Source organism: Typha angustifolia, chromosome 7 (genome assembly GCF_048772165.1).
Source record: "Typha angustifolia cultivar Huaian chromosome 7, ASM4877216v1, whole genome shotgun sequence".
Taxonomy (NCBI): domain Eukaryota; kingdom Viridiplantae; phylum Streptophyta; class Magnoliopsida; order Poales; family Typhaceae; genus Typha; species Typha angustifolia.
Genome location: NC_133245.1, coordinates 14,985,876 through 14,997,641, shown reverse-complemented (window position 1 = coordinate 14,997,641; position 11,766 = coordinate 14,985,876). Strand labels below are relative to the sequence as shown.

Below are 11,766 nucleotides of genomic sequence, written 5' to 3'. Positions count from 1 at the left end.
ATTTTCTTCTCCCACTTTATTTCATATCATTGTGGGACGGCTCCAAAGGTCAGGATTTGGTCCAACAAAGAACATTACGGAAGTCGCGGGGAGAGGATTACTGGAGATGGACCAGCCTATAAATGCTCCCAGCTCTTGCTATTTTAAGCACCCTACATTTATTTATTTAATTTCTTCCAGCATTTAATCTAATGGTTAATCGTCCAGATCTGATGGAAAAACCCGCCGGATTTAGGGGCTAATTTGATGATAAGTAGTGTGACGGGTCCTACGTGGTGAATTGATATTTTGTTACCCGCAAATTTCATGATTTGATAACTAATTTATAATCTGAATAATTTATTTTTGCAAAAATTATATTTATACTTTTTGATATTATTTATGTCATTTTATTCTTATGATTGTATTCAAACTAAAATTATTATTTTCTAAATTATTTGTGTCACTTTGACTAAAGGAAAAGTTATAAATAATTTAATAATTTTTATAAATAATATTAATTTAATTTAAATAATAAAGATATTACAAAATTACATATTTATTATATAAAATTTGATTGATAATTTTATATGCGTTGAAAGCTATTCAAATTATCTATAATTTTATCTTTAATAATTATTTTTAAATTCGGTTACTAAATTAGTCAAACACCATGGGGAAAAAAACTAAAATAATACAGAAATAAAATTATAGAGGGTTAAAAAAAAAATTAATAAGCTACGCACGATTTAGTTAAATATAAGATATTTAAGTTATTTAATAAACTGAGTCATATGGTGGCCTGAACTTTGTCCGACACGACTGGACTAATTGCCAACCCGATCACCTAATTATCCAATCCGTAGCATGTGGGCACAGAAATTATGAAAGAAAAGAAGGTTAATTCCACGTGGCCCATACGCGACTCACAGCCTTTTTATGAGCATGGGCCCCATCCACGCAGCATTCAAATGAGGAACTGGTACAATTGAGGGCAGTGAGATCACTAATTTGGTTGGCTGACACCTTAAAGTGGGTTGTCAATGTTCCAAGTGGGAGAGGTTGGGAAATCGTACGAGGTACTTGGGGACAACATTTTTTGCTCAAATTTATTATCGATTACAACAACAAGATACATTATTAAGCAATACAAGGAGGCGGATACGACAACAACCGTACACCACCATAGATATGACCAATAAGAGTCCTGGAAGAAGGTTTATATTAGATTAGAGCTAACCAGAAACACAAACTCACTAGGGACGGAGTTTAGCGGGAACGTCAATAGATGAAACAAATACATGCACGTACGTAGATGAAACACACTGGAGGGAGATATAAGTCTTATGGCTGTGAAGGAGGAGCCCTTGCAATCAAAGTGGATCTTGAGGTAAGATAAGGGAATCGATGCTTGGGCAAGGGCCACTAGCCTAGGTGTGCACGACGACAACCGTGAAGATGGGAGAAACACTAGACACTTATTAAGATGGGAGAGAAGCATTTCCTTGGGGCCCACATAGTACTAGGTATACATGATTATTTGGTCGGCCAGGCCGAATTTTTTGAGGTAATTAGACTTAAGTATTTATTCACGATTTAACCCATCTATCACACGAGCCAGGCTAGAATAGTCTAATCCATTACCATCGTCGACCTATGAGAGATCGGGCTAGCCGGGTCGACTCGGCCCACCAATCATTCGTCCCAACCCACATTTTAGCTATTTTGAATTTTTTTTATCGTTAGTTTATTTTTAAAAAAATATTTCTGTTCCTCTATTTAAAATAATAATATATTAATTTTTTTTAAAGATGTGCTTAAAGAAATGTAAAACAGTACAGTATCAAAAATTTCGTTGGTTTTCACGGTAGCATAACGAATGAGTTAATGCAGCAAAACGGTCAGGCTATTGTAGCGTAGGTCTAATTGTAGGCCAAACGAGCGAATTGAATGGACGGGCCAAATAGATGGGCCGAACCGGCGGGCTTTCAGGCCGGGTCGGGCGGGTAAAGAGTTGGCTCGTGCCGCCCTAGTTCAAACTTAGATCGGGTCGGGCCTAAATTGGGTCCGAGTTGAGCACGGGCAGGGTGGGCGGTATGATCAGGTTTAGTACTAGGCCAGGCTCTTTTTGCTGAGCTACAGTAAAAGAAAGATGGGCCTAACAAGCTGAAAACCCGAGTTATGTCACTACTCCAACCAGCTAAAGCCCAAACAAATTATGAAGCCCATCCCGGGCCCATCTCTAACCTTGCGTGCAATGCGTAGTCTTGCAGTCTCGCAATATCTTCTTCATTCCTTGTAAATTTCTTCAAAGCAATTACAACTAATCTAAGCTTATCTCCTGTATATGAATATATGATAACCGAAGCCCACTGATCTTAAACTCGAAAACCCTCACGCTAAGTAGTTAACAACCTTACCAGTTTCATCTTAATCCATCCTCGTCGACACATAAGCCCGATATTAATATCCAATGACGCTATAAAAAAGCGACCGATTACCTCCACGCTCTCCTTCCTCCTCCTCCACGCTCTCCTTCCTCCTCCCTCCCTCGTCGATAAAATAAGTCTTATTCCTCCCGTTATTCTATTCCTCTATCCCAGACTTGTTCTCCAACCATGACTTCTCTAGCTTTGTTCCACCCTAATCCGGATATCCCCTCTTATCCCCCCTCCCTTATGCCGTCCTCGGGCCCCAGCCCCGGCTAGGAGGACCAGTCCCTTTCGCGCTATTCCAGGCCTTGATACCTTATCCACCCCTCTTATCCCAACCCATGGCTCTCCAATCCGAGTCTGCCCGGACAACGGAGCAGATCTTATCCCAATTCCACCTCAAAACCCTCCACGCTGTCCTGTCCGCCCGCGTCCCCCAAATCCACGGCGGCGGCCCAAACCCTAGTCGCCACCGGAAGCGAGATCGATGGTTCCACCTCTCTCTCGGCGATCCGCCGCCCGCCTTGGATCACCTCGTCTTCCACCCCATGGAGCCCTTGTTCGTCGACATCGTCCTCACCCCCCGAGACGCCCCAGGGGAACCCGAGGCCATCGTCGAGCGGTGGACCGCCACATGCGAGACGCCGGCGCCGCCGGATAACTTATACGGCGGTTTTCTTGTCAAGAAGACTTATTCCAAGTTGATGATCCTACTCCGGTCGCTTTATTCCATTCTCCGCCTGCTCCCCGCTTATCGAGTCTTTCGGATGTTGTGCGGATCCAATCAAGCTTACAACTACGATATGAGCTATAGAGTTTCCTCCTTCGCTGAGCCTTTTACGCGGGAGGAGGAGGCAGGATTGCGGCTGTACAACTTTTTCCCGGTGGAGACGGTGTTCGGGCAGCTCGCTGTATCAGTGCAGTACCGGCCGAGCCTTGCGGAGTTCAGTTTGGAGGTGTCTTCGCTTTTGCCGCCGATGCTGATTACCGATTACGTTGGTAGCCCGACGACGGATCCTCTGCGAGCGTTTCCGGCTTCGCTCCCGATGGGAGGCCCCGCCCGGCCGCCGTCACGGACGTCTTCCGCACCGGTGTTTCAGCAGCGCCCTCATAGCTGGACTGGCATCCCGATGTCGCATCATCCGCTCAGTCCAACGCCGACAACCCCGTCGCCACAGATGGCTTATAGGTTATCGCCAACACCGTCGCCGCCAACATTTGGGGTTAACTATCCGCAGTCACGGTTGCGGTCAGAGACGGCACCTGTGAGTATACCGCAGCCGGCAAGTGGGAACATCCAGGTGCATCATACACCCAACCTTTCGGATCCGACTAGGAACTTTTTGCCGCCTCCTTCCCCAAGAAGAGTGGATGCCTCACCCCAGGAGTCTGCTTCATTTAGAAAGTCAGAAGGGCTTAGGGTTGCGGATATCCTCTCAAATTTGTATGCTCAGAAGGTACTCATTAGCCTCCCTCTTGCTTCCTGACGGGCACCCTGTGGCTGCAGGGAATTTAATTCGTTATTGTAATATTCGGGACATGCTAAGTTGGTTTAGCACGATGGACTTCAAACTCCATTGTAGGATAAGCTCACTGAGATCCTAGATCCTTGTTAGTAAATCAAAGAGTTTGCATTAGAATTTAGAGGTTTGATAATCGAGTAGGTTTGTTGGAAACGTCATTGCAACAAAGCTATTCTCATGTAAAGTTCCCTAGACAATGTCAGTCACTAGCTCTTCAGTTCTTAGGGTTTCACCTGTGAAAGTATGTCTTTTCAGATGAGTGCAAGGCCTCTATTAACACCAGGGAGATCTGCCAGTGCTACATCATTTAGCTATGAATTGCTTCTACTACTTACATTAAGATTTATTACTATATAGATGTTTTAGCTGTCAAAACGTCTCTGAAACAAGCTAAATGCTTCTTTATTGAGAAGTGTCTATCAAGGTGATAAAATCTATGTTAATAGATAGCCAAACTTGATTAGTGATTATTTTCACTTTGACAGTATATGGTTCTTTGTTTTCAGTGGTAGAAGTTCTATGTTTCCTAGTTATGACATTCTGCCTATTGCATTTAGCTTTTTTCTACAAAGAGAAAGACCATTTGCTACTTGGTTTAAAAGGAATATTGTGTGTTTTTTTTAAAGAAATAAGTGTCGCATAATTTCTTCATGTATTGTTGTAACTATAGTGCCAAGAATAAGGTTGCTTATGAGTTAAGTGGTATCACCTTCACAAACAACAGATTCTTATGAGGCCTTACTCTACTTTTACATGTGATAGGAATTATCTATTTCTTTAGTTGAATCATTAGGAAGTAGTTTTCAGCTACATTTGAATAGAGCATTTTCAAGTAACGGCGCTGAAGATTGTGTAGAAGGAAGGTACTCTCTGTCCAAATTGGAAAAGGTTGGACTTGAGATTAGTGGTATCGACCCTATCTTCTTTCCAGATACTGTTGGCTTGACAGTTAACCCTAATATTCATGCAAGTGAACTAGAAGATAGGATTGCAATGCATGTTGATAAAGCCTAACCAAGATGCTATGACTTGTGACATATTGAATTAGGTCAAAAGTGAGTTCTGTATTTATCATTTGAAATTAAGTTGGAAATGTTTTGGAAACTGTTTTAGGTGTTAATGATGAGAGGATTGTGAAAAAAGGAAAAAAAAAAGTTTTAAATTCAGTGGGTGACTATACTCTGTAGTACCACACCTTTGGGAATTCCAAGGCTTCATGCAAGAGAGGTTGCAAACAGAATTGAAGTACGCAGCTTTACCTGGGTGTCTCATCCTTTAAACTTTAAAGTAATTCTACCATCTTTTTTGGTGGCAGCCACGGGCCACAGTCCACAATCCACATGCTAGCTGTGAGCAGTATGTAGCAATACAGAAAAGTTAGCTATTGTAAATCCCCTTTTATGGTTTAAATCCAATTTGTGAGAAGAGGCCAAGTAAGAAAATATTACAATAATGACTAAAATCAAAAGCATATATGTAAACTTGTGTACACTTTTTCCTCTGGATTTGCTTTCACTATTGAGCACATTAAAACATTTAAAACGTTTATCAGTTTTGGTTTCTCTGTCATTCAGGTATATTGATGTCCCTTGATATCTGCTGTTGATTTAGTTGGATATTGCTCTTGATTATGAAAAATGCGCAGGGGTTTAAAGATGGTAAGGATGACTCTGGAAGGTTCTCTGGTGTTCTTTCATCTGGTGGTTCACCTAGATTTGGGTTTTCAAGAAGTTCCAGCAGATTGTCTATGCAGGATGATCTTGATGATGCAGATCTGTCTTGTCCTTTTGCTGTGGATGATGTTGATTCAGATTCCCAAACTAGGTACTTCCCTATTCTCACTTTCTCAGCTTCTACGGGTTGATCTGCATGGTGTGAGGAGGTTGACATGAGCAGTAGAACACTGATGTATTGCATAATATTGAATGTTCTTTGTCAAATAGGTTTACTGTTAGAGAGTTTATCATCCCTTTGTCTCTTGGAGGGATCTGATACATAGCTTTTCTTTGTGATTTGTGAATTCATAGTTGAAGATTTGGTTTCGCATTCACTGGGTATCTCCACATTCACTTGAATTATTTGATAGGTTAGTATCTCTGATTTGAACAATTGGATAGGTTAGGACAGTTAATGGTTCGTCTTAATAACTGACAGAATAGCTCTTATGTTAGGTGATATAAGAGGATCCTTGAGTGGAGGAACTTATATGATTATTATCTGGACTACAAACCTTTATGAAAAGTATAAGCAATTATTCTGTTGTTTGGATATGATCACTATCTTGTGGGAGATGGAAAGTTACACTTTGATAGGGGTAAAGGTGAAAAAAGACTGAAAACTGTTCCACTGCTTTTGTTTTGAAAGCTAAGATTGATTTTTTTTTTCCCTTTTCACATCGCAAAGAAGAGAAAAATGAATCTAAAGCAGGACTATTTTGGCTTTATGTCAAATTTTTTCACTAGAATCTTGAACACTTCATCCTACTGCTGTTAAACTTCTTTTAGTCATAAGTTTCCTCTTCATACATTTTTCAAGACGCAATCCTTTCATCTGTGGATACATATGCAGATTGCGGCTTGTGAATTAATCATGAAATTGATGACCAGGCTGTCTTTGTAATGCAACTTTATTTCATGCATTCTATATATTCTTCATCTTATCTGATCCAAATAAAGATTGTATTATTGGAACACATCTTGAGAGAGGAAGTTTAGTATACTTCAACTCATGAATGTTTTACCTCATACATGTACATTTCTATGAATCATTAGGCTTGAGAAAGAAGTTGTTATGATTTTGATTGATCACAATAATTTATCAATGGGAAGTGGTTTACAGCTGTTTCTTGCAAACCTTGTATACTAGAAGGTACACCTTAAGTGGAGTTGCAAGTGCATATTTTCTGGAAGCTGGATTTTGCACATTCTCAGCTTGTACCATTTTGTCTATTTTGCTGTAAAATGACGTTAAGTGGTGTTCTAGCATCATTTTATGTCTGCGGATGAAAGCAGCTCATCTCAGATTTCTCCTTGACCCCAATATCATCACTAGCACTGCATCTTTTAGACACTGTATCCTCTCTGCTCACAGTTCTTTGAATAGGCATCTAGGCTCTGTAACTAAAAACAATCAAATGGACGATTTTCAACTGGAAATGCTACATTTAGGTTGCAGTATTGTTCGATTTACAGTGCATTTATTGCAAGAAGCAACTAAGTACTCCTAAATTCTTAACTACATAATCCACTATCATGGATGACTCCATGGCTATTTGTAGATTGATTAAGTTTGTGAGAGATGTAGTGTTTCTGATCCAGTAAGATGGATATATCAAGTAAAAGGTTGTATGCTATTTCTATTGAAACTAGTAAATACGATGTGTAATGCACGTCCCTTTCTCTTCAAAACCCTTTGATAATTATGTCCTTTTTCCTTCTATGGAGTAATTAAGTTCTTGAGCACTTGGTGCTTTAAATTATGATCCAACAATTTAGGAGCTTTGTTTGAGTTTTTGTATGTTGTTATTTGATGTTTGTGGCATATGACTTGTTTTCAGGAGCGATGGAAAAGAAACACACTCGGAGTCTGGTCAGGCGTGTACATCAACCCATAAATCACTAGATTCAGAGGTTGGTGTCCTTGTCCACATGCTGAGGACTGCACCTGCCCTGCGGGATCACAGTTTTTCATCCCATTCCTCAAAAAATGAGTTTGATGGAGAAGGTGGCAGCTCTTTCATGTCTCGCAAAACATCTGATGCATTTGAGGAGCTCCAAACCTATAAACAGATAAAGGAGATTCTGCTTTCTCGGAGTAGAGCTGAGTTACAAGATTCACTCAAACAGTGAGAAACTACCATTCTGTTGGTAAAACCTTTCTCAGAAATACATCTGCTTTCTAGGAGTAGAGCTGAGTTACAAGATTCACTCAGACAGTGAAAAACTACCGTTGTGTTGGTAAAACCTTTCTCAGAAATACATCAGATGATCCTAGCGAAGCTAATTTTCATGTGATACAGAACTGCAATATGACAAACTCGGCGATGCTTTTGTGAGGACACAAACCATGTAATATAAAGCTGACGACTGATGCTTGTTGAAAGATACAAGCTGCCATTAAATTTCAGTGAGAGTTCCTTTCTCTTATCAGGAACTTGTTAGGAGTTGTGACACATATTTCGTGTACTCTTTGCTAGTACATATGTACAGTTAGTTATCGCATCTAAGCTTGTAGCACGCTACTGTGATGAGAGGTTCTGGTTTACTGTGGTGGTCGGTGTTAAAAATTATTTTGCCCTTTAGAGTTTTCTCCATGTTTTCTTTCTTTCTAGGTGGTGCTCTCCCTTGGAGAATGGAACATTTGTGCTTATGAGATTATGGTGCCATTGCGTGGCTATCGTAAATGCTGTTTAGTCCTCGTCTGTGTAGAACTTCTGCTATTGGTAAAGCGAGCTTTGCATCTTGAATATCAAGTGATAGATTATGTTGAACAATATCAAAGCAATGATCTACTTGCAGTTTAGTTTAGTACAGTTAGCATCGAAAACTAATTTTAAAGTATCATGATACCTCCCCGGGTTGCGAATTCAAATGTCTTCGTAGGGCGTTTATGTTTTGAAAGTAAGCCCTGGCACTAATATATTTACCCTAAGATGATTTCATAAGGAGCTCTTGAAGAAAAAAGGAGTACTCGAAAATAAGCAAAAAAGACATGTAATTGGCGATCTATTTGCAGACTTAAAAAACAGTAGGGCTATCTATTTACAGACTTAGAAACAGTACACATAATAGGACCAATATTACGAATAAAGCAATCATAACAGTCATTATGATTCATCACGAAGACGAACAATCTGGTACGTGCATCTGACGAACTATTGCTTTTAGATTGTCCTCCTCCTTTATTTAGAGTACCAAGAAAGTCCACTATCTATGCATCTCACCTTCCCCACATAAATCCTGCCTCATATAACACCATCTAGGCTCAATATTTTAGTCAAACGTCCTTATACCATTCGAATCCGTAATACAATAAAATAGTTGAAGCTGAATCAAATCATCTAAGGGAGGACTTAACCAATTACCATCCCAATGTCATGATATGTTTTATACCTAATTAAGCTTCCAAATTTTCCAAGTGTCATCTACACATGCCATTAATCTAGACAATCACCAATTCACCCACTTCCCAAGTCCACGCCTGTCTCACTTCCTCACTGGTTCACTCGTTACATTAGCTAATTAGACTTTAAAGTCTGCAAATATACATATTTGCTGTCCACGTCCAATTGACAGCTCCAACGGTCCAAGTACCTTGACAAACTCATTATTCACAAGAACGTTAATTTTCTAATCTCATACTACAAAATTACAGATATCCCAGTCCTGGGCGTGCCTCATATATACTCCCCACGTCCATCCTTTTCCCTGGCTCCAAAGCCTATCACCCCATGTCTTTGTCCGAAGTCTATGCAGACGAGCCCAACGGTGAGATCTCAATCGAGCTAACCATTCCAATTAACCGATCTCCATGTCCCAATTAATCAACCTGAGACTTCGTTAACTACAGCAAAGATGGGAAGGTCTGCAGTACTTGGGGATTTGGTAGGGCCGTGGGGTGGCCATGGGGCTGTCTTAAGGTTGTCTGGGTTGGCTTTTAAGACCCAAATATCTCTCTCTAGCTAGCTAGTTAAGTTTTAAAAGTTTGTGCCATGGAAATTCTATGTAAGTCTTATTGGAGAAATTGGAAGTGGAATACTACTTGCCGTAATGGATGCAACATGCTATAAGCTATTGAAGTAAAGAGATTCCAATTACGCTCAATATGTATCTGAGAATTAACTAAAACTTCGTTGTCAAAAGCTCGTACATTTGGTATGATTATAAATATATAGTGATAATCTGGACAGATGGGCCACTGGCATACGTACTATATATTCTATTATTTTTTAAGGAAATGCGTACTATATATTCCAATAACAAGAAAGGATTCACGTGCAAATTTTCGTCGCAACGCACGTTTCTCTCGAAGCGATGAAAAAAAAATAAGAGCTTGTTAGAAGAAGAAACGGAAAAGATTCTTCGGGTTAAGCCTAATACTTCATATAAGACTACTTTCTTCGTTTTTGATTTCCTAGATCTTTAATTTGAAGTAAGACTACTATGTGGGTGTTGATTCAGATGGTAGCTTTTGGGCATCCCATCTTCTGTTATTCTAAATCAGAAACCAAAGACTGGAATACCTCTTTCCATTCATGGGCTCCTCCTGGCCATAGTTTGATATATAAACAAGCCGAGTGCGTGACTGCATCACTTTAATTCGTTTTACTCTCCTTTCTTCCGTATTCCATGGCCATGAGAGGCGTGCTCCTTCCAAACACCAACAAATCCCACGCATTTCTTTAATGCCGTTACACGTCACAGCAGTCGAAACCGTCTGATATTCTTCTTTATGCCTCCATAGTGCCTTCTCGCGTGGTTGCCACGCGCCAATCCGTGATTACAGCATTCAAAAGCCCCTCAAAAGTCGCCTTATATCTCCACCTCTTCGGAATCTTTAACCCATTCACACCTGGAAAGCGATCCCGAGTCCCCAGCTATAAATAGAACCGCCTTAGGCGTGTGGCTTCCACACTCCTCCATCCCTTCTTCTCCCATTCATAGTTTCTATATAGTTTTCTAACCATGTCATTCCTCAATAGCTCCCATGTCCATGCAACCGCCTCGCCGGACCCCGCCAAGCCAGCCCAAGTCATCACCATCCCCAGTGACCCGGAGCTCGCCAAACCGCAGGCCAAGCCATCTGTGAACTACTTAGCCCGAGCCCAGTGGCTCCGCGCCGCCGTCCTCGGGGCGAACGACGGGCTCGTCTCGGTCGCGTCCCTGATGATCGGGGTCGGCGCCGTGAACCAGTCCGCCAAGGCGATGCTCGTCTCGGGCCTGGCCGGGCTGGTGGCCGGCGCGTGCAGCATGGCCATCGGGGAGTTCGTGTCCGTCTACGCGCAGTACGACATCGAGGTAGCACAAATGCAGCGCGACAGCTGCAGCGACGACGACGAGGAGGCGGCGGCTGCTGCTGCTGCTACAAAGGACAAGGAGGAGAGGCTGCCGAACCCTCTATTGGCTGCAGTGGCTTCAGCTCTGGCGTTTGCGATGGGGGCTTTGTTGCCTCTTCTGGCAGGGGGGTTTATTAACTCCTGGGGGTTGAGAGTTGGGGCTGTGTGCGCTGCGAGTAGCCTTGGATTGGCAGGGTTTGGTGCAGCTGGGGCCTTCTTGGGTGGTGCAAATGTGGGGAGGTCTGGAATTAGGGTTTTGATTGGGGGGTGGTTGGCCATGCTGGTTACTTATGGGGTTCTTAGGCTCTTTGGGTTAGCTTTCAACATGCAAGTTTCTTCAGCATAGGATCTATGATTCAATTGTATTGGGTGCTTCGGCTTTGATCCTCCACTAAGTTTAGGAGGAGGCCAGGAACCCCCTTTTTTTTACTACTTGCATATTCTAGTTGTCAACTGATTGCCGGAATAGTGGGTCTGATACTTTGTTATATTAACTACGTTATTCTTGAGAATGGTTTCTACTTCTTCTTTTTTCTTTAATTAGATTCCTGTACTTTGTTGATTGAGTTTGGAAGCATAATTTAGATCCGTGTTGAGAAATTTTAATTTGTTTACAAGATGAAAGTGCATGCATTCGAAAAAGGGATCAGATCCACAGTCTGGTAACCACATGGGGCTTGGTGGTTTACAAATTGTGTGGTGATTATGTCTAAAATTAAACTATTCCTAAATTTTTATTTGTACTCACTTGTTCCTTGTGGTTTAGATTAATATGAAA

General features: G+C 41.4%; 2 protein-coding genes across 2 annotated transcripts; both read left to right on the top strand.

Moving 5' to 3' along the window:
* Positions 1–2,373: 2,373 nt before the first annotated feature.
* Positions 2,374–8,399, top strand: LOC140762778 (autophagy-related protein 13a-like). Its single transcript, XM_073100725.1, has 3 exons — positions 2,374–3,868; positions 5,580–5,758; positions 7,491–8,399. The coding sequence occupies exons 1-3, from the start codon at positions 2,753–2,755 to the stop codon at positions 7,780–7,782; spliced, it is 1,587 nt and encodes a 528-aa protein (XP_072956826.1). The 5' UTR covers positions 2,374–2,752; the 3' UTR covers positions 7,783–8,399.
* Positions 8,400–10,008: 1,609 nt separating this feature from the next.
* On the top strand, positions 10,009–11,555 carry LOC140763407 (vacuolar iron transporter homolog 2-like). Its single transcript, XM_073101588.1, has one exon. It carries the CDS (start codon positions 10,618–10,620, stop codon positions 11,332–11,334), a length of 717 nt encoding a protein of 238 aa, XP_072957689.1. The 5' UTR covers positions 10,009–10,617; the 3' UTR covers positions 11,335–11,555.
* The last annotated feature ends 211 nt before the right edge of the window (positions 11,556–11,766 follow it).